Below are 20,700 nucleotides of genomic sequence, written 5' to 3'. Positions count from 1 at the left end.
AGTCGAAGCTGGCATTAAGTCACCAAATTATTTCGTTTCTTATGCTTTCGGGTCAATCCTTTTGAACCTGAGGTCCGGTCTAATGATTCACTTGTCTCAGCTCTATGCAAGCTGGGAGCTGTACAGCCACCGCGCTAATAGATACAGGGTTCTTTATTGGAGAGATACCGCAGAAAGCGCAACAAGGCATTTTCAGGGCACAAAACACTCTCTCTCATTAGGAACAGAGCTCCGCGTCAATGATCGCCCTTCTGTTTTTCTCGTCAACTCAGTCCAGGCGACTTGCCCGAGGACGCGGCATATAATGGCTTCACTTTGCAACTACACACATCCAGAGCTCCAAATCACAGAAGGTCTCGTTCGCCACGATGCAGGAATTCTCTTCCCATACAATCCCGAATTTTACGACACCGCTACGGGACTATATGGTCCAGGCGCCATTTACTGCTGGTACATGCTTCTCGCATCCGTTCTCGCAAGTTGGTTCTACGGCTACGCCGCCGGCAGGAGACCAACTCTTTCAAGTGATCTTGTAGGCGCTTTAGCATATCCAGCTTTCGCCGCTACGGATCTGTTGAGACAATGCATAGGCATGATTGGAATAAAAGATCGAGGTGTGGCTATTAGCTGCCTCGCATTTGACAGCCATCCTACCCCTGGTTTTTATTATTTCAGCACTGAACCACTGGACATGAAAAAGATCCCTCCTGAGGTACTCGATTTGGGACAGCGCATCATTGATATTCTGGGACCTTGCAAGGTATCGTGGACGGCGGGAATGTTCCTGTGTCTTTTAATGCTTTCATTTATCAGATTGGACAAGGTTCCCGCCCCGAAATTGCGAAATATGACACCATGTTATCTGGTAATATTCGCAACCTTTAGCTACATATGCCTATCTCTTACCTTCTTCTACTTCAGCATGGGCGATTTTGGAGAAGCGTACCTCCAAGTCATTTTCGAAATATTCCACCAAGTGATACTTATGGCAACCCCTATACTGATAACCTTGGTATTGTCACTCATACCTGTATCTATCGTCACTTTCATATCATCTTGGAAAAAGGGAGAAGAGGTCGCGGCGCAAGCGGCTCTGAAGAATATCAAGGACGGGGGTCTTGTTATGGCAGTATTTATATTGCCATCGATCTGGATGATATTTTACCTGGATATGAGCAACATTCCTGACCTGGCTATTCGAATCACTGAGCGAGATCAACTGGCGACGTTAATTGTTGGAGTCGTTACGCTGATCTACACGATATTGGACCTTCTTGATCTAATTCCAGTGCCGGCGGAGGTTGTAATTGATGACGAGGCGATAGAGATGCTGGCACCACAGGACGTTGAGGAAAGTGATTCCACTACAGATGATGTTCATATTTATCTCTAGTTGGAATTAAATTATTGGTTAAAGAAGCATTTAATATTGTCATGTTCGGCGCCTCAACGCCGCCATCGCTTATCATCACCTCGTGTCGAACTTCCATATAGGGACTAGCCTACCCCGCCTTTGCGAAGCCAGGGCCAGATCATGACATGGGACGAGACCAGGTTTTCTGATTGCCTTCGATTCATTCCTTCACGCGATAACAAATCTACTGATTGTGAGATAACAGAATTCAGTCACTTGTAGTCTCTTTCACTACATGATACACACATCTTCAATGCTGAAGTACTGTTTCCTCCTGCACTGAATGTGTACAAGGATCGCGGATTGCAGATTGCTACCACGACTACGACTACGCCACCCAAACCCCAATCAAAAATGGCCCCAAGTACATGTCCGAACTCGGACAAAGTAAAGAAGAGACCCAAAGTTAGAGGTAAAACATGCAATCACTTTCGGCGCATCGTTTTCAACACGGCTAACCGTTTTGCAGGCTGCTATCAATGCTCTCGTCGACGCATAGACTGTGATCGCAAAGAACCAGGGTGCGCAAAATGCGCTGACAAGGGGATCAAATGTAGCGGTCTAGGACTACGATATCGCTTTAATGATGGTATTGCTGCAAGAGGAAGATTTGTAGGCAAGACAGTGCCTGTTGTCGATAAGCCAGCGAAGAAGACAGCGAAGAGCAACGATGCATCTACGGCTTCTCAAGGTAAACGACAAATAACGGATCCTGTCGTGACGAAAGACGACGCCAAAACCGCCAAAATTAAGGGTCCTTGTTTCGTAGGTGACAGTGACTTCGGGCTATATTCCGATGTGAGAGATCCTTTCAGACAGAGCGGCTACGAATATACGACACAGGAGTATGATACGACGCTGGACTATGATACAGCACTGGACTATGAGGTGGATGAGACAGTCGAGGATGTGGTAGAAACAAGAGACTTGGCTGTATCATATCATGAGCCGCTGTCTGTCATTTGGGGGTTGGATCACGTTGATCCCAAGTCCAGATTCTGTCTCGGATATTGTACGTCACCAGAACCTTCATACTCACATCATCTAACAAATCACAGTTTCAAATAACATAGCCCAACTCATCGCCGTCATAAACATGGGCTTCAACGGCTACCGCGATCTCGTCCTCCCAAGAGCAGAAACAGACCCTTTGGTCCGCAAAGCAGTCCTTCTCGTCGTCGAACAGCATCTCTCTTTACAACACGGGACATCAGTATCTCTTGATCCATCGGCTTACGGATCAATAGTTCGGGAACTTATTTCACGATCGCATCAATGTGCGCCTCAAGATGATGATTCTGCTCTTACGGCTTTGCTGCTGTTGCATATTCGCGAGATGATCAGTGGAAGTGATAATTTTAAGCTGATATATGGGTCTTTGAGGGTTGTTGTTAATGCACTTGCTGCGAAGGGAGATGGAAAGACGTCTGATCTTAGAAGATTTCTGCAGATGCAAATTCTGAGGTATGTTCTACCAGCTGGAGACAAATTTCATACTGACATACGACAGAGTCTGTCTCTTTGGAGAATCCCTTTTCAACGAAACAAACGGCGTTCACTTCATCCAAGCCCAGCAAAGAGCCTGTCTCGAATTCATAACATGGTGCGAAAGCGTCCATCCCGAACTAAAACCCCTCCTCTCCCAACTCGCAAACCTAACAACCCTCGCCTGCGACATCTACGTCCAACGCGCCATCTTCAACCCACCACCCGAAGCAACTGTCCACCGGATAGAAGAATTCAAACAATCCCTGAACGAGATAGACGCATACGTCGATATCGTAGGACGGCATTTACTTGCGTGGCCGTATTTTATCATCGCAGCGGAAAGTTCGACGGAGGATCATAGGACGTTCTTTTTGGAGAAATTAGTTTCGTTGCATAGTAAGACGGGGTGCTGGAATTTGTTGAGGGCTGTGGAGCAGGTTAAGGAGATTTGGGCTTCGCAGGGGAGGTGAGGTGGACGAGTTTGCTGGGTGGGCCGACGCAGGCTTTTATCATGTGACGATCAGGCGTTGGTAATAGACTCGAATTCGGGTTGGTTAAGATCCAAGTACAGATTTGATGACCTTCTCTACCCTATCCACTATGATGTCGACGTCTTCTCTTGTGATGGTGAATGGGGGTGAGACGATGACCATGTCCCCGTTTATGCCGTCGATATTTCCAGTCGCTGGGATAAGTGAAACGCCGTGATCAGCACCCAAGCCTGTCTTGTGCAGCTTTCCAGCGATCTGTTCGCTCAAAGGAAATGGCTTTTTGGTCTGCTTGTCTTGAACAAATTCCATCTTCAGACTTGTTAGCAGACATTCTCCAAGGATAGAGTTTCACTTACACCCCAGTAAAGACCTCTTCCTCTGATATCACCAACATTCTTATGTCCCGCCAGTCTCTCTTTCAACTTCTCGCCCAAGACCTTACCCATATCCTGCACGTTCTGCAGCATGTTATCTTCTTTCATGGCAGTCTGCACAGCGAATGCAGCGGCACACGCAACAGGATGGCCCTGATACGTCTGACTATGTGAAAAAGCACCAGATCCTTGTGTCAAAGTATCTGCCACTTTATTCCCGACTAACAAAGCGCCCACTGGCATGTATCCAGCTCCAAGACCTTTGGCAGCGGTTTGCAGATCTGGTATAACACCCTCTTGCTCCCAAGCGTGAAGCGTGCCTGTTCTGCCCATACCGGACATGACTTCGTCCATGATTAGAAGGGCGCCGTGACGATCGCAGACTTCTCGCATGGCTTTGAAATACCCGGGTACAGGTGGTGCACAGCCCAATGACTTTTACCGTTAGTGAAATTCATCAGTCTGAGGTATTGACTTACTGTTCCAGAAACTGTTTCCGCAATAAAAGCACACACAGTATCAGGTCCCAAACGTTGAAACTCATCGTCCAGCTCTTTGGCTAAACGATCGATATACTGCTCTTCCGTCTCGTCCTGCTTCATCTCCCGATAAGGATAGCATGGTGAAACGTGAGAAACGTTCGTGGCGAGGATAGGTTCATAGACACCTCGTCGAGCTTTATGTCCTCCCACAGCCAGGGATCCAAGGGTGTTTCCATGGTATGACTGCTTTCGCGCGATGAACTTTGTCCGATTCGGTTGTGGCGTTGGTAATTCCGTAAAGTACTGCCGTGCGATTTTCAAAGCTGCCTCAACAGCCTCGGTACCTAAACCCCGTCAACAACTAAAACCTCCATCAAAGAGCATCACCCACCCGAACTGACGACAAAGACCTTCGACATATGCCCACCAGTAGAATCCGTCAGAAAACGAGATATCTTCTCTGCCGCTTCAGTTGTGAAGAAAGGGTTATAGCAATACGCTACTTGGTCCAACTGCTCCGCGATAGCTTGTTTGACTCTTGAATCATTGTGTCCGATGGATACAACAGCTGCACCTGAAGATGCATCCAGAATCTTGTGTCCTTCATGTGTTTCGAGCCAGAGTCCTTGGCTTTTGACGATTCGGGGTGGTGGGCTGTTGATTTTGGCGTGGAGAGTTGAGACGCTTGCGCGGGAGACGATAGTAGGAGCTTTGGCTCTTGCAAGCGTACGGGTCAAGAATCTCATCTTGAATAATGTGTGTATTGTTAAGATATTGAATGTAAGAGGGAAAACAAACTGCGATATCGGGTTCTATATAATCTCTGGTTATCACGATATGCAGCCAAAGTGAGGAGAAGCATCCAATGATATTCAAGTTCATGATATGCTAATGATAGACTTACCCAACAAGGTTTCGCGAGATCTGGAGTCTCCTTCAGCCTACTCTATTTGGAATAGTGCATGTGTCTGGGGAAAGTCAAGGGTATGGCAGGCTAGGAGCGGTTTAACTGTTTCTGCATTGTTGCAAATACTATTAAGAACGCTCTATTTGTTGGACTAGTTATTACTATAAACAAATAATCTAGGACCCTAACAAGCTATCTTTCAAATATATCTGTTTTCACAAAGTAGCCCTCCCAGCATAATGATGAGTGTAATGCCCTGCGTTCCAGGCTTCCAGCTCTCTACATCCAACAGAACATGCAACGATCATACTCAACGTTTCTTATCACAATAACTATTTAGAATACTTCCATGCATTCTTTGAAACAACGATTTGATATGACGTAGTTAGTCCCAAGAGATTTCTGTCATTATCCTGTTGTAAAGACCGGCCAATAAGAGTACTTCCCTATCTCTCATAACGACGAGGGTCTTGGACACCCAACCACCTGGACTTTGCCGACCATGGATGCCTATCTTTGCGGGGATGGTATCTTGCGGATCCCAAGGTCTTGGAACCTTGTTCGTTGGTAACCTGTCGCCTTATCTTGTCTGTCGATCACTGCAGATGGCCGAGGTTGTTCTCTCTTGGCCACAGTCGAACAGATGCAACAACACCTCTACCTACACAATTCGAAACGCAGATATCACCATCTTAATTGATTCCTGAAGAATTCTTATTCTTATTTTCCTTTTTCTTTTATAATCCTTCTTATGTCTGGGAATCAACAATGGTAAATGATGTAACCCCGCTCAACACCGTTGCGATGCCCCACTATCGTTGGTCTTGCCAGCTTCCTCATCAAGCTACTCTCCCCAGCGCCAAGAGCTTAATATCATGCTTAAACGATGTTTTGTCCGACGATCAAGGCAGGCGGAGTCAACAAATAGAGACCGCTGTCTACCTTCCTAACATGATAGCTATAAAAAGGACTCTTCCCTCCAGCTCATGTAGATCTGCAGGCAATCTTGTACCAAGTACTCCAAGATGTTGACCAAAACTGCCTGCCTCGTCGGCTTGTCCGCCGTATCTGCTGTTAACGCTGTTCAGTACGGATATAACCATGTTACGGTTCGGCCTGATTCGGAGTTGATAGCCGCCAACTTTGAGGATGTTGACATTGAGTTGTTGTCGCCTGCTTTCCTGACCCCGGATAACAGACAGGCTGGATTTAGCAATGGCACCCAGGGACCTACTTCTCATGAGGATATGGGTATGTTTCCTAACCCAGAAAACTGGTTGAAACTGTGTACTGATCAAAAGCAGAGGCATACATGGAAAAGGTCGCTTCCAAGAACGATTACATGACCTACCACACAGCAAACTTCACCTCGGAGGAAGCCCGTTCATTCCCCTACGTAAGACTCTCAACAGCCAGGACCCGCGCAAGATCAAACAAAGTCCGAATCTTTGTCCAAGGTGCCGTCCACGGCAATGAACCCGCAGGCGATGAATCCCTCATGGCCCTCCTCGGCAAATTCGACAAACATCCCGACTGGGCATCCAAGGTCCTCAAAGACGCTGACATCGTGCTCATGCCACGCTACAACCCTGACGGCGTGTACTACTTCCAGCGCACCCTGGCCACCAACTACGATCCCAACCGTGATCACATCAAGCTTGCGCGTCAGCAGACGCGTGAGATTAAAAAGTTCTTTACGGAGTTTGCGCCGCATGTTGCGATTGATATGCATGAGTATGGCTCGTCTTCCAGATATGGAAACTATGTTCAAGCTTCGGATGGACTTTTCTCTGCGGCGAAGAATCTGAATATCAATGAGGATATTCGAAAGCTTTCGGAGGAGCTGTTTGCTAAGAATATGGGTGATGATTTGGAGAAGGCTGGTTTGAGGTGGGAGCCTTATGTTACTGGTAGAACAAACTCTACACCTGGCTATGTTCCTACGTAAGTTCACCTCTACAGTCCTTAAAGGACTTTACTAACATAATCTCAGATTCAACGAGGCTGGTTCAGATGCCAAGATTGGCCGTAATGCTATGGGTTTGACTCAATGTATTACCTTCCTCTGCGAAACACGAGGCATTGGTCTGGCTGACCAGGAATTCCAACGCCGAACGGCCTCTGCCTTGACCATGGCCAGCTCAATCATCGAGACAGCTGCCTTCAACGCAGAGAAGGTGTTCAAGACAATCGAGGGCGGTATCAATGACTTTATCGATTCCAAAGAGGACATTATCATCACCGACTACACGGAAGTCAGTAGCCGTCTTTTCACAATGGTCGATGCAACAAACGGCTCCATCGTCGAAGTCCCCATCCAATTCGCTTCCACAACACCCGTCACAGCCAACTTGACCCGATCTCGCCCCGAATCTTACCTAATCCCCACAGCTTGGTCAGGTCTTGCCGAGCGTCTCAGAATTTCCGGCCTCGAAGTTGAGAAGCTGAACAAGCCCTGGAGCGGCACCGTTGAGGCTCTGAATGTTACAGCTTCTGAACTCAGCAGCTCTTACTACGAAGGAGTTGTGCTAGCTACTATCACTACAGAGGTCAAGGAGAAGAAGGTTAAGGTTCCTTCTGGAAGTTTCCTTGTTAGCACACGACAGAAGAATGCTGGTTTGGCGTTTATTGCACTTGAGCCTGAGAATATTGATTCTTATGCCAGTGCTAACATTATCCCTTTGGAGGTTGGGGATGAGTATCCTGTTTACAGAGTTCTGGAATAGTGCTTCTTTTTGAAAGGACTCTAAATAGGAAAATATCAAATTCTTGTATATAGATTCACAAGATATAGAACCCTGACTTCAGGATATAAGAGACGAAAGACTTTGGTCATTTTATACAGCTCTTAGACCATGTGCCTTTATTGCCCTAAACCTTGTAAAAGTCTTTTTGATCTCTACCTGGAAAAAATAAGCCTTATGAAACTCAACTTGGCTCCGAGAGTTTTCTTTTGGAATGTTGATGAGGCTGGTGACTAAGGCTACGCCGAGCTCTAATCCTTGTCGCACTCATCACAACCAACCTCCGCCTTTTCCGACTCATCATCAATTGAAACATAGTCAAAATGCTCGTCAAAAAGAATGAATCTGGCGCGGAAGAAAAGCCCTACAAGCGAATCATTTTCTACCATCAGACTCATTACAAAGAGGATAGATATATCTCCCTCCAGCCCACTATTCTCCCAGGCGCAGGCGTCACCCACGTCATCATCGCGGCTATTCATCTCAACTCGCCTACGCGCATCACCCTCAACGATGATCTCTACGATTCAGATAAATTTATTCCACTCTGGGATGAAGTCAAACAGCTTCAAGCAGCGGGAATAAAAGTCCTGGGTATGCTGGGAGGTGCAGCACAAGGCTCGTACACAAAACTCGACGGGTCTCTTGAAGGCTTCCACAGATGGTACCAGCCACTGCGCAAAATGATCGCATGGGCAGGCTTCGACGGTTTAGACCTTGACATCGAAGAAGCAATGTCCCTCGGCGGGGTGATTCGTTTGATTGACCATCTAAAAACCGACTTTGGTCAATCCTTCCTCGTAACTCTCGCGCCCGTCGCACCAGCACTCCGCAATGAACAAAACCTAGGAGGCTTCAACATGGAAGAGCTGGAAAAGGGTCTGGGATCGCGCATAGCATGGTATAACACGCAATTCTACTGCGGCTGGGGCGACATGAGCAAACCGCACGACTACGACAGAATCATCGCGCGCGGATGGCCGCAGGAAAAAGTGGTCATCGGGCTGGTAACCAACCCATCGAATTGCTCAGGCCATGTCGAAGAAGCAAAACTGCGACAGTGTCTTGGAGAGCTTGTCAGAAAGTATCCCCGGATTGGAGGCGTCATGGGCTGGGAGTACTATAATGCGAGGACGGAGCAAAGCTCCGAGCCGTGGAAGTGGGCCGAGATGATCAATGACATCTTGAACTGCGATTCCGATGCAGGGGAGGAGAATATTAGGGTCATCTAGAAGTTGTCATGTTGATATATCTATGACGACAGGATGCGCCACAGAAGGCACGCGACACTACAAAGACCCCAGATTATTTCTGAATCTCTAATTAATAATTACAACTCTATCTGACTTTCTCACATTGTTTACTATTCACTGCCAAGCAAACCGTCAAAATGGGTTCCGAAGATGATGACAAGAAGCACATGGAAAACCACCAGCATGAGTTCGCCCATGATAACCATGACGGCTGGGAAACTCAACCTCCATACATGAGACCCGACGAAGCTACCGAGAAGCGAGAGAACTTTGAAAAGAAAGTTCACGGGTCTTGTCACTGCGGACGAGTTCAGTACTGGCTGAACAGCGACAAACCTCTTGCTTCCAAGTACTGTCATTGCATCGACTGTAAGAAGATCCATGGTATGTTGATCCACTTTATCGATTTCAGATCGAACTCCACTAGCTTCAACAACGATCGGCAGCTAATAGATCTCAGGTGCTCCTTTCCAATGGGCTGCTATTTTCAAGAAAACCGACCTTTGTATGTTTTCGTTGACTCAGCATATCTCATGGCATATACTGACTGCTCTAGCTTTTGAAAATGGTGTCAAGAACCTCCGTTTCTACAAGACTTCATCCAAGAAGAACGAGCATGTTCTACCCTGCAAAGTCGGCTGCGCCGAGTGTGGAAGCTGGATCATGGATGAAGGACGAAACATGGTGCTTCTCTTCCCCACACTTCTAAACCTCGACACTCCTCAACTCCGAGAGAACTTCCAGCCTCAGTAAGTCCTCCCAATATTGATTTTCACACGGGTTCTAACACAGTATAGATGCCACATCTTTTACACTCAAAGAGTAGTCGACATTCCTGATGGAAAGGATAAGTGGACGAAACTTGACAAGGATAGTGAGCTGATGAAGGATGTGGAGTAAGTTTGCGAATATGAATGTTGATAAGCGGCGGCGTTGAAGGGATTGTGATTGGGCTGATGCGGATGTCGCTAGAAGCGAGTGACCATCTGCTATTCAGACGAAGTTATGAATAAGAAATATTGATGCCTGAATTGATCTGACAAATACTATGACATGATTGTTTGATTAGAGTCGCTACAAGGACTTCAATTGCATTCTCTCCAACCAATCACAAGGTGATACCGGACGAAATGTTCCGGTTCAATGTGACAATGCAATGCGATTGCTGTTCAGTAGGTTGTGTACAGAAATTGCAAAGCGATTGATATCCAAAATCGGGCGAATGGTTTAGTGGTATAATACTCCCTTAGCATAATTCGTTTGAATAATCTGGGAGTGGTCCAGGGTTCGATTCCCTGTTCGTCCATCTTAGGCGGTTCAATTCCGCTATTATACCTTCTCTTTTTGCATTCTTAGAGACTTTCTACAGCGTTCCCTTTTCTCCTTTGGATTGATATGAGAATCAGTTGCGTGTATGAGGCTGGTTCTTCATCATCTTTTCTTTTTCATTGCGGCTTACAGAGGACGTTGATATCAGTCATCTATACTAATAAGTTATTTGAAAGGCACTTCTCTTTCTGCACAGGTCCTTGAAATCATGCATTCTTTTTCTCAAGCTGTGTCGTGCTGTAATATCACCAATTAGCCTATCGAAACTTGTAAGTGCTGACGTGATGTCAATCACATAAACTGCGTTGCATCACGAATCCTTCACAAACACATCCGACACTTCCCCTCTTTCAATATGTGTCTCTATTCAACATCTCACCAAAATTCCAATCATGGCCGCCCTACGCACAGCTGTAAAGCCCTCCCTAATCATCATCCCCGGCAACTTCAGCCTCCTCCGCTTCTGGAGCACTATCCAAAAATCAGTACAAGACAGAGGCTATCCCGTCGAAGTTGTCGGCCTCAAATCCTCACGAGAAGACCCCATCGACCCAGCGCCAGGTTTAGCTGATGATATAAAAGAAGCCTCTTCAGTACTGAACAAACATATTGATCAGGGGAATGATGTTGTGCTGCTTATGCATTCTTATGGGGGAATGGTTGGGACGGAAGCTACATGCGGTTTGAGCCGCGTTGAGCGTGAGAAGGATGGTTTGAAAGGAGGGATTGTTCGGATGGTGTTTTTGGCTTCTATTTTTGCGCCGCCGGGGAGAAGCACTAGGGGGTTGTATGATGCTAATCCAGGTCGCTATCCTCGCAAAGAGGTAGGTCACCATTACCGAAACATGTGAATAAAGCTGACTGTAATGCCTCAGGGTGATTACCTCGTATGCGACGAGGACACGGCCATGTGCTTCTACAGCGACCTTACCAGAGAACAAGGCCTACCGCTGGCTCAAGCCGCATCCAAACTCTATCAGGCCGTCCGAGTATTCGGCGATGAACAGACCTACGATGGGTTCCACAAGCTTATCCCATCAAGTTGGATACTTACTAAAAAGGACATACTTGTACCAGAAGCTGCCCAAAAGAAGTTTATATCACAGCTCGAGGAGCATGGCGGTCGGAGTGTTCCAGTCTTTGAGCTTGATACGGGCCACTCACCACATCAGACAAACCCGCCGCTGTTGATGGAGACGTTAGACAAGATTCTTGAGGGCGTATGAGCGGTAAAACTGAGCGGAACTGGATATACATAGTATAAGATAGTTTTTATGAATGAAAAGCAAAAACAAAGCCAAACTGGTGTAATTGGAAACACAGCCGGTTAATGACTCGCCTATGGCGGGCCCTTCGGGGGGGGCGGCAGATCTTGGTTCGAGCCCAGGGTTTGGTAATATTCTTTTCTCTTTTTTGTCGTGGATAGAGTTTGTTGTGTTGAGGTCTGCTATGAAGTTTACGTGGACATGTGACTCGGTTCCAGCCCACTCTCAAACCTAGCTGCGTCAGCCCAACCAGATACTCAGCTAAACAATGCAATTCATGAGCCTCTTTGTTAATCGCCACATTCCTAGACTACCCTGTAAGATGGCAGGAAGTGGTGTTTAACCCTTGTCGCGAGGGTTGGGTATGTCTCAGCGCCACTCCCTTGCATCACCCCTGAAGATCAGTGCATCGTGACAGCCTCAGCTCGGATTTTGTCAGGTTCTCGATTGCCGTACAGAGATATCAATATGTAGCTGAGGTTTCTATTAAATTATTATCTATGGTACCGCTATAGGTGCTTTTGTTTAATGTGTCAGGCCGATATCAAAATTGTTGACTTCGTTCATATGCTGTGCCTTTCAGGGAGCCCTCTTGTGTACCTATTATTGAATTATTCGGACTTTGGAGACTTTGAGGTAAGAATATATTGATAGAAACTATCAATCATTGCCCTGATGGCCGTCTTAAGCATTGCTTGGGAAGGCAAAAACCTCTCAATCCGGGTCATCCCTTAAGACATTAGCCCATCAAAGTGAGACATCGCGACCTCTTAACCTCCTTCATTCCTCACAACCCATTTCGCCTCCCTCAAACACGCTGTCTTCTAAATCGATACATTCAAATTCCAGTCCCTACCAAGTTTGCACAACCTAGTGCGTTTCATCAGCTGTCCTCTCCAGTTTCCAACCACACTTCAGCACGATATATCTCTCCCTGCATTACCACCGGTATGCGCAACTCCCGGGAAAGCGTTTTAATGGTTATCGCATTGTCTTCTGGGCCCGGGGAATAATCCCAGCCACACGGGTTGACGTGTCTTGCTAAGCGAACAATGTAGATTCTATAGAGTATCAATAGGCACAAGGAGAAGAATATGGCGTTCCAGAATGCTGTTGCAGGGCAGTTGACATGTATATCAAGCAGGTCTTCTCTCACAATTGATCAAACTCATCATCACTGCACAATTCCTTTCAGACATCAAAGGTCACTCACTACCTTTCTTCGATCTCAGTCTGCCATTGTATAATCACACATCTTATCACAATGCGAACCTCTCTCGCCCTCTTGGCCCTGGCCGCCACAGCCTTCGCTGTTCCTCAAGCAGTAACAGAAGACATCAGCCCCAAAGAAGGTCCACCAAAAGGATGCACGTCATCATACAGCGGCAAATTCGAAGTAACGATCTTCAAACCCGGTAACGAGAAGCGCGGTCTTAGCGAGGTAAGTCAACGGAATACCACACACTGAATATCCCCCACTGACTACCCACAGAAGCGCTCATGCAACGGCGAAGGCGTCCTTGTCCTCAGCCTCGATGATGGTGTCCTCAAAGACGCTCAAGGTCGCACAGGCTATATCTCCGATAGCTACCAATTCCAATTCGACAAGCCCGCTCAATCCGGCGCAATCTACACCTCTGGTTTCTCAGTCTGCTCAAACGGTACTCTCGCTCTCGGCGGCTCGGCTATCTTCTGGCAATGCCAATCCGGCGACTTCTACAACTTGTACGACCGCAACTGGGCAGAGCAATGCGAGCCCGTCGAGTTTGGCGTTATGCCTTGCGGGAAGGGAAGCGACTCCAAATCTGCACCTAAGAAGAGGATCGTGGGTAGCAGTGTTGTCGCCACTACTGTCGTGACTGTTGTCTCGGATGGTACGACCAAGGAAGTTCCTACAACGATTGCTGTGCCGATGTGTCAGATTGGTGATGGACAGGTTCAGGTTCGCACGACGCCTTGTGATGACATGGAGTTACCTATCATTACTGCTCCTCCTATCAGTCAGGTCTCGGATGGTAAGCTTGCGGTTCCTACTACTGCACCACCTGCCCCTCCCGCTGTTCAGCCTCAGAACCAGCCTGGTGAGGGCGATAAGCCTGCGAGTGACAAAGCTGGCAGCGGTGAAGGTGATAAGGGTAGTGATGGCGATTCCAGTGGCAATTCTAGCAGCGGTGAAGGTGGTGAGGGTGGTGATGGTGGCTCCAGCGGTGATTCCAGCGGCGACTCTAGCAGCGGTGCTGGTGATGAGGGTAGCGATGGTAGCTCCGGCGGCGACAATGGCGATGATGGCGAGTCATCTGGTTCAGGCGATGCCTCCAAACCCGGTGCTTCACCCGCAGACAACGACGCTCCAGCCAACACCGGTGCAGCATGCGAAGGCGACGATGCTTCCAGCGATCCTGCCTGCTCAGGTCAAGGAAGCGCCAATCGCGCCGGCAAGTCCAAGCCCACAGAAACCGAGGAAATCCTCGCCACAGACTCTGGGTCTCCCTCCGATACCGAAGATACCGAAGAGACCGGCACTTCTCGCAGCGGTAGCACCCGCGCCGTCAAGCCCTTCCGACCTCAGAGCACAGACTCTGACGACGCGGAGGAGACTGACGCAAGCTCGGCCTCAGATGACGACTCATCTGCTGATGCTGCGCAGTCGGATGCTTTCAAGATTGCTGCTAGCCTGGGCATGGTGTTTGTCTCGGGCATGCTGGGAAGTTTGTTTATTCTGTAGATGACTGATAGATTTGGGTTATGACGTTGCATTGCTGCATGGATTGGTGTTTGGGCTGCGTTGATTATTGTAAATCTATTGTTTTCCTGTCAGTTTTCTACCAATAAAATGCAAACTCTTCATGGTTTATTCCGTCTTTTCCCAGTAACACTACCACTTGATGCCTTCAGACTAACGTTCTGCCAACTTTATCGTAGTGGTCTAATAATGTTGAGAGAAACCAACCTTTCCATCTCCTCCGGCAATGGCTCCTCTGGGTCGAAATTGATATTCACAGTCGTCCAGTGGGCAAAGTCATCTTGGTAAAACCAGCTCCGGTCAACGACGCCGCTTAAGAGCTTCTGAAAATAGGCATCAATCCTATTTACATATTCTTCGTCCTATGCCAAGGCACATGGGTTAGTACTTGCGATGCTTACAGCCTAGATGGATTTGGGCTCACCTGCTCAAGAGTCTATTCAAGCATGACGGGAATCAGTTTGAAGTCTCGTGGGTCACTCGGATCTTTGGGGAATCGATTGCTGAAAGACATTTCGCGCTCAAGAGCACCGTCATCAGGATGACTCGGGCCCTCCTCAGAACCTTCGGGTTTGCGTGGCACTCTCGCTTGTTCCGCGCACCAACCGTAGTACATCTTCTTGAATTCCTGTACCAGACGCTGAGCAGCAGGTTCGAGTAACTGGCTCTTTGTGTCTGGCGTAAGTGCCATATCTGCCCGTCGCCATGTCAACTGATTCAGTGGCCAAAGTCGATGGAGATGTGGTAGGTAAGTGAGGTCGGCAACCTGGTCGAAGCAAGAAAGGTGGAACAAATTTGCGTTAGTTAGTAATGGCGCAAGGATTGGACATGAATGACCTACTTGGTTTGTGTATGTCGCTGCCGAACATTGGTGGGCGGATGCTGACGCAGTATTGGCTGTCCCAGTCGGCGTTATCTTTCGTTGTGCAAGCTGGGTGTATGCAAGGCAGATCTTTGTCAAAATACTTCGGAGGTCTGTTCTGCACGAAGCACATGTGCGGCCAGTAGGATCCGTCCACGGTTCGCTTCAATCTTGTATCGAAGGTCTTTCTGAACTCGAAGGCCTCGATGATATGCGCCATGATATACTGCCTATGTTGTTTTGTTTGTGTAAGAAGGCCAGGGTATGAGAAGAATTAGCAGCTAAAAGCATAAGAGATGACATAATTTGGTCACTTTATGCTAGCTTAGGAAAGGGCAAAGATAGTTGTTACTGCCTGTCTGCCGTCACCAGCTGCCAACCCCCACCTGCGCACTCTTCACGCAGAGCCCATTTTCTCTCTCCTTCTCCTTCCCTCTTGTCTCGACTTTCCTTCCTAAAAGAAATCTCTTCCCCCACTGACTGATGATATGGCTGTGATACTCCTGCGATGCAAGCCAAAGTACACCCATCGCATAATATTCAGCAGCTTGTTATCTCACCAAACTCAAACTTCTTAGCTATTCTTACCACCCGTACTATCCACATCTGCATCCTTCTAGACTCATCGCATCTTACTATTTAAGACACGACTGGCCTTGCCCAGGCCGCTGCTATGGATCTCAACTACCGTGGGAACTCATGGAATGGGGCAGGCCTCATGCATACCTGGCCTTACCAAACTATGGAGTCATGCAGCAGATTTACATCCGTTAGGCATCAGATGAATTAGAGGAATATTGTCTAAGGCTTAGGGCGCGAAAACAAGGTTGCATAAATGCTGGTCTCAAATATCATGAAGTGGCCAAATTATTTCATCTCTTAGGCTCTTAGCGACTGGTTCTTGCATACCTTGTTGAGTAGGACGTGGTTAAAGCACTACCTTCACATACACATTCACATCCACGGATAAAGAGTCAAATATTTGAAGTAAAAGTCATCATTGTCATTCATATGCCTCGCCTACAGCAGGGGCTCTAACTCTCCATCAATGTAATCCATCAAACTAAATCGGGTATAGACATGACATCGCCCAGCTGGCCGATCCATAAACTCTCCAATACAAATGTGACATAGAATAACTCCCAGAAAACGCCAATGCCTAATTTTAGACAAAATATTAAAATATCATAACATTTTTAGTGCTGCTTGAGCTCGGCGGCGGAAACAGCCGCGTCGACAGCTTCTTGAAGATCGAGGTGGAAGTAAGGTCGGTTGAGACCACCGACAGCGACGAGGCGGGTGCTGGTGTGTTCTCTTGGGAGCTTCTCTACTGATCCACTGTTGATGGAGTCGTCGACGGCTTCGATGTCCTGGCGCATGGGTGTGTTCTTGGCCTTCTCATCGATAGCGGCGGCAGTAGCGGCGCTGTCATCGCCACCGAGATCAGCAATGGAGAAAATGGCCTTCCAGTTACCAGTAGAGTCATTTCCAGAGCGAGGGGTACGGAAGCCAAAGCCAGCAGCAGCCAAAGCACGCTTCGTCCATCGGTTCTCAATGTTGGCAAAGTGCCAGTCAACGACCTCGGGGGCGGCGAACTTGTCAAGCTGGTTTCGGACGTCAATCAGAGCCTGGATAGAAGTAACATCGACGTTGTTGACACTGGAAAAGTCGAGGACAACAGCCTTGAGAATGGGTCGCTCGTCATTCTCGACAACCTTGATGTGGCGGGGCTCGCGATCGTTCCAAGGGCGGTCTCCGAGTTTACCCAAGAGAGCAGGGTTGGTTCGTCGGCATTCGGCGAAGATGGTCTCGGTAAGTTGGTTAAGGTAGTGAGAAGCATTGGGGTAGTTGAAGCCTTCGGCGAATCGGTAAATAAAGACACCGGGGTAAGGCGTACGAACGACGACCTTGGGGTTGGCACCATTGCCGTGGTCGAGGGGAAGGAAACCAGCGCGGAGAGAACTTTCACCCTCATCAATTGAGCCAGGGCTAGCAGTACCGTCGCTAACGTTGGCCTTCATGGTTCGGACGCGAACAACACCGAGGAAGCGACCGCGAGCCTTGAAGAGACGGAACACAACAACGGCAGCAGACATGGCGATCGTGGTGTAGATACCGTTCTCGATAGAGCTGAAGATGGTTACAAGGACACCGGCGAAGAAAATGATGACCTCAATGGGGGAGACACGCCAGAACTGGTAGACGACCTTGGGAGGGGTAATGACATCTCCGACGGCGTGAATGATGACACCAGCAAGACCAGCGTTGGGAATGTAGAAGAAAACGGCAGTCAAGGCGTAAAGAGCAAGCAAGACAACGATGGCAGTGATGACACCGGCGAAGGGGGTGCGAACACCAGCCTTGGACTTGATAGCAGTACGGGAGAAGGATCCAGTGGCGGGGTAGGCACCCAGGAAGGGACCGAGAAGGTTGCTAACACCGATAGCGACGAGCTCTTGAGAAGGATCGATAACATAGTTGTTGACACGGCCGAAGGACTTGGAGATGGAGATGTGCTCAATCAGGACGACGATGACAGCGGCGGGCAACTCGGAGACGAAGGCGTTGATGATGGAACTGTTGATCTCGGGAACAGCAGCATGAGTGAAGCCTATGGTGGTTAGCAGGGGATATTGATCAGTGGTCGTTACAACTTACCACTGGGAACGTCGCCGACAATGCTGATACGAGGTTTGGAGCGATGCTTGATGTTAATTCCAGCACTGATGCCGACGTAGAGCAGGATGACAAAGGCAGTTCGAAGAGTGGAGATGAAAAAGTACAGCTTGGCGCGATGAGGTTGCTTCTTGGCCATAGTACCACAAAAGATGCGGATGGCGTAGAGCAAGACCAAGGCTGAAAGACCAATGGCAGCGTCGAGCTTGGAACCACCCAAGTTCTTGAGGGTGTCAATGATCACCAGGTAGGTAGGCTGGCGTGTGTTGACACCCTTGATGCCCATAAGCTTGGGTACTTGACCAGCGATAATGTTGACACCGGAACCGGTCATGAAAGCGCAGATTGAAGGTAGAGGGATAAACTCGACGAGCCATCCAAGTCGAGCGAGGCCGAGGAAGGTGACGATACCACCGACAATCACAGCCAGTGCAGAAGCGACAACATGACCTTCAACCTCGGGAAGGACATCTGCAGCGTGCAGAACAATGTTACCTGTGACTTGAGACATGACAGCGACGGGACCAATGGTGATATCCTTGGATGTAGCGAAGAACCAATAGATCAGGACACCCATGAATGATGAGTACAGACCATACTCGACAGGAAGCTGAGCCAGCTGGGCATATGCCATGGATTGGGGAACCACGACAGCACCAACAGTGATACCTGTGCGGGGAGGTGGTGTCAGCAGATATCCCCATGTAACGGTACGGGGAGTTACTTACCAGCGACCATGTCACCAACAAACCAGATCCAATTGTATTTACCAACCCATGATAGGAAAGGGAAGAGGTTGTAAAAGTATTCGCCAACTTGATGAACGGTGGGAGTGATTTCTCTGAGGAACTCTCCAACGGTAGGCTCCTCCTCGATGTATAGGTCGGCGTTCGTAATTGAGGGCGCTCTCTCTTCAGGTTCTGTGTGATCGGCGCCGATGAACTTTTCCAAGGCCGTCTTGGCCGAGCTTTTGCCTGGTTGCGACATGTTTTGCTGAGTATGCGACTGTGTGGAAGGGAAAAGGACAACGCTCGGAATAAAAGTTGAAGACGAAGACGGAGATAAAATAAGAATGGATGAAGAGGAGAAGGGGAGTTGGGAGGACTATATGCAAGAACGGGGAGATCAAAAAGGGAGATCAACGTGGGTATTTGAGTTGTAGAGAGTGGTCGACCACTGGAAACGGGGTTTTTGGTGGGCTTTGAAATGCGAAATGCAGGCGATAGCGGACCGTCGTTCGGACTGTCGCTCGGTGCGTCGGGGTATGCTGCAGCGCTAGCAGGACTTTCTCCTAGTTGGGGCAAGTAGTCGAGGGAGGTATGACGACTCAATGCTTGGTACGGAGTAAGGTTGAGGTAAAAACCGAGCAGATCGAATCGATCTTATGGGGAGTTTGTTCTCGACCCGGTTTTGTGGAAGGATTGAAGAACGGATGCGACGTAAAAGTCCGGTTGAATCCTGTCGAGTTGAGGGGATGATGGGACGAGGAAACAAGAGGCAGAGGCGAGAGGATGGGGTATAAATTAAGATTCGTCCAAGGCACCCGAATGAGGATAAAGTCGCATCAATTGCTGATTGAGCCGGGACTTGGATGGACTGGACTGGCGACTGGATCGACGGTGGTTTACCTGGTTAAGCCGAGGTGGATCATCCCAGTCTGCCATGCCCATGCCATTCATTGATGACCCTTCAGCCTTTGGGTGCGTCGGTGCGATAATCGCATCTTCTGACGGGGAGCTGTGCTAAGGGTACACCCATCACAGCACGTTAATGACCAGGCGTACCAGGATCAACGCGCACCAATCTTGAGATGCTTCCAACAAAAGCAAAAGTGTGTGTCCTGTCCGGTACCAGATTCTGCATGGACCAGTTCATGTGTCTCCTCGGACTTGTCACTTGTGTGTCTCGGCCATGTCCTTTCTCACGCCCTGAGCTCTTTGCTTCCGCGTCAAGCTGCCCTGGTCGAGATGGGGCGGAAAAGCGTGGGGAGTTGGAGTTTTGGCGGCGGCAAAAGCTGTTGCTGGTGCTGGCGCTGCAGCTACAGAAGCTGGTGTGCCTGCGCGGGCCCCGTTAGAACCATTGCGTGCTGACCAGGATCTGAGCATGTCATTGTCGCTATACCAAAACAGCTCCGCCAAAGGTCTCCACCAACATTCGCGTCGTCTCCGTAAGAATGAAGATTCTTTATTGCGGGGTATATAAGGGTCCGATGGAAAGGGAATTCACTGGATAGCAAGAGGGTTACTTCATGAATTTGGGCGACAAGAATACAGCGTCTGGCTGTTGCGTAAAGATTTGCAGATTATGGGATTCAAGGTTTGGAAAGAGTGAAAATCCCTGTTAGATCAACTCGCGACGATACCGACTGCGATTGCGCCATCGATCTAAAGCCAATTGCAGCCTTGGGTTGCTCTGCGGGCGGATAGCGCCATACCCGTTATGGATTAGCGAAGGCAAAGCTTTGATGTGAAGGCGCGGAGCTTTGATGTTGGAGTGAGATCATCAATTGGATTAGAAATGGTCAATGAACTCATATTACATGGTAGAAAGAGCAGAAGAATCGAATTAACACGCTGTAATACTTTTTATTGTGTAGTGTGCTGACAGAATGGTATTAAAAATGGGTGAGGGCACAGATCAAGATACAGGGGACTTCGGGGAGTTGAGAGTTT

At 48.4% G+C, this 20,700-nt stretch overlaps 10 protein-coding genes and 2 non-coding genes across 12 annotated transcripts; 9 read left to right on the top strand and 3 right to left on the bottom strand.

Moving 5' to 3' along the window:
- Positions 1-276: 276 nt before the first annotated feature.
- Positions 277-1,417, top strand: B0J16DRAFT_331060 (uncharacterized protein). Its single transcript, XM_046126530.1, has one exon. The coding sequence runs from the start codon at positions 305-307 to the stop codon at positions 1,391-1,393; it is 1,089 nt and encodes a 362-aa protein (XP_045990384.1). The 5' UTR covers positions 277-304; the 3' UTR covers positions 1,394-1,417.
- Positions 1,418-1,543: 126 nt separating this feature from the next.
- Positions 1,544-3,488, top strand: B0J16DRAFT_45236 (uncharacterized protein). The gene is made up of 3 exons (XM_046133877.1): positions 1,544-1,826; positions 1,884-2,426; positions 2,473-3,488. Exons 1-3 carry the CDS (start codon positions 1,769-1,771, stop codon positions 3,261-3,263), a joined length of 1,392 nt encoding a protein of 463 aa, XP_045990383.1. The 5' UTR covers positions 1,544-1,768; the 3' UTR covers positions 3,264-3,488.
- Positions 3,457-4,995, bottom strand: B0J16DRAFT_256962 (pyridoxal phosphate-dependent transferase; the record flags this gene model as incomplete). The annotated part of the gene is made up of 4 exons (XM_046123132.1): positions 3,457-3,702; positions 3,750-4,202; positions 4,247-4,593; positions 4,641-4,995. 4 exons carry the CDS (start codon positions 4,993-4,995, stop codon positions 3,457-3,459), a joined length of 1,401 nt encoding a protein of 466 aa, XP_045990382.1.
- A 1,186-nt stretch (positions 4,996-6,181) lies between these two features.
- B0J16DRAFT_360453 (uncharacterized protein) lies at positions 6,182-7,882 on the top strand (the record flags this gene model as incomplete). Its single annotated transcript, XM_046129696.1, has 3 exons — positions 6,182-6,407; positions 6,461-7,100; positions 7,150-7,882. 3 exons carry the CDS (start codon positions 6,182-6,184, stop codon positions 7,880-7,882), a joined length of 1,599 nt encoding a protein of 532 aa, XP_045990381.1.
- A 327-nt stretch (positions 7,883-8,209) lies between these two features.
- Positions 8,210-9,245, top strand: B0J16DRAFT_331056 (glycoside hydrolase superfamily). The gene has a single exon (XM_046126529.1). It carries the CDS (start codon positions 8,224-8,226, stop codon positions 9,130-9,132), a length of 909 nt encoding a protein of 302 aa, XP_045990380.1. The 5' UTR covers positions 8,210-8,223; the 3' UTR covers positions 9,133-9,245.
- A 45-nt stretch (positions 9,246-9,290) lies between these two features.
- On the top strand, positions 9,291-10,106 carry B0J16DRAFT_410219 (Mss4-like protein; the record flags this gene model as incomplete). The annotated part of the gene is made up of 4 exons (XM_046133128.1): positions 9,291-9,537; positions 9,614-9,658; positions 9,710-9,902; positions 9,951-10,106. 4 exons carry the CDS (start codon positions 9,291-9,293, stop codon positions 10,051-10,053), a joined length of 588 nt encoding a protein of 195 aa, XP_045990379.1. The 3' UTR covers positions 10,054-10,106.
- Positions 10,107-10,369: 263 nt separating this feature from the next.
- Positions 10,370-10,459, top strand: B0J16DRAFT_t27. Its single transcript has one exon. It is a non-coding gene; the product is annotated as a tRNA-Ala (tRNA).
- A 415-nt stretch (positions 10,460-10,874) lies between these two features.
- Positions 10,875-11,778, top strand: B0J16DRAFT_392503 (uncharacterized protein; the record flags this gene model as incomplete). The annotated part of the gene is made up of 2 exons (XM_046132003.1): positions 10,875-11,306; positions 11,358-11,778. The coding sequence occupies 2 exons, from the start codon at positions 10,875-10,877 to the stop codon at positions 11,706-11,708; spliced, it is 783 nt and encodes a 260-aa protein (XP_045990378.1). The 3' UTR covers positions 11,709-11,778.
- On the top strand, positions 11,779-11,878 carry B0J16DRAFT_t28. The gene has a single exon. It is a non-coding gene; the product is annotated as a tRNA-Ile (tRNA).
- Positions 11,879-12,939: 1,061 nt separating this feature from the next.
- Positions 12,940-14,596, top strand: B0J16DRAFT_45218 (uncharacterized protein). The gene is made up of 2 exons (XM_046133876.1): positions 12,940-13,188; positions 13,240-14,596. Exons 1-2 carry the CDS (start codon positions 13,012-13,014, stop codon positions 14,470-14,472), a joined length of 1,410 nt encoding a protein of 469 aa, XP_045990377.1. The 5' UTR covers positions 12,940-13,011; the 3' UTR covers positions 14,473-14,596.
- A 330-nt stretch (positions 14,597-14,926) lies between these two features.
- B0J16DRAFT_379184 (uncharacterized protein) lies at positions 14,927-15,572 on the bottom strand (the record flags this gene model as incomplete). Its single annotated transcript, XM_046130980.1, has 2 exons — positions 14,927-15,183; positions 15,332-15,572. 2 exons carry the CDS (start codon positions 15,570-15,572, stop codon positions 14,927-14,929), a joined length of 498 nt encoding a protein of 165 aa, XP_045990376.1.
- A 782-nt stretch (positions 15,573-16,354) lies between these two features.
- Positions 16,355-19,110, bottom strand: B0J16DRAFT_280614 (sulfate transporter family-domain-containing protein). The gene is made up of 3 exons (XM_046123908.1): positions 18,757-19,110; positions 18,011-18,697; positions 16,355-17,963 (listed from the first exon to the last, which is right to left on the bottom strand). Exons 1-3 carry the CDS (start codon positions 19,013-19,015, stop codon positions 16,549-16,551), a joined length of 2,361 nt encoding a protein of 786 aa, XP_045990375.1. The 5' UTR covers positions 19,016-19,110; the 3' UTR covers positions 16,355-16,548.
- Positions 19,111-20,700: the final 1,590 nt, after the last annotated feature.

The sequence above is a fragment of the Fusarium flagelliforme genome (genome assembly GCF_020744385.1).
Source record: "Fusarium flagelliforme strain FIESC 12 MPI-CAGE-AA-0113 chromosome Unknown B0J16scaffold_1, whole genome shotgun sequence".
Taxonomy (NCBI): domain Eukaryota; kingdom Fungi; phylum Ascomycota; class Sordariomycetes; order Hypocreales; family Nectriaceae; genus Fusarium; species Fusarium flagelliforme.
The sequence above is the reverse complement of the archived record's forward strand: the minus strand, read 5'-3'. Positions and strand labels throughout refer to the sequence as shown.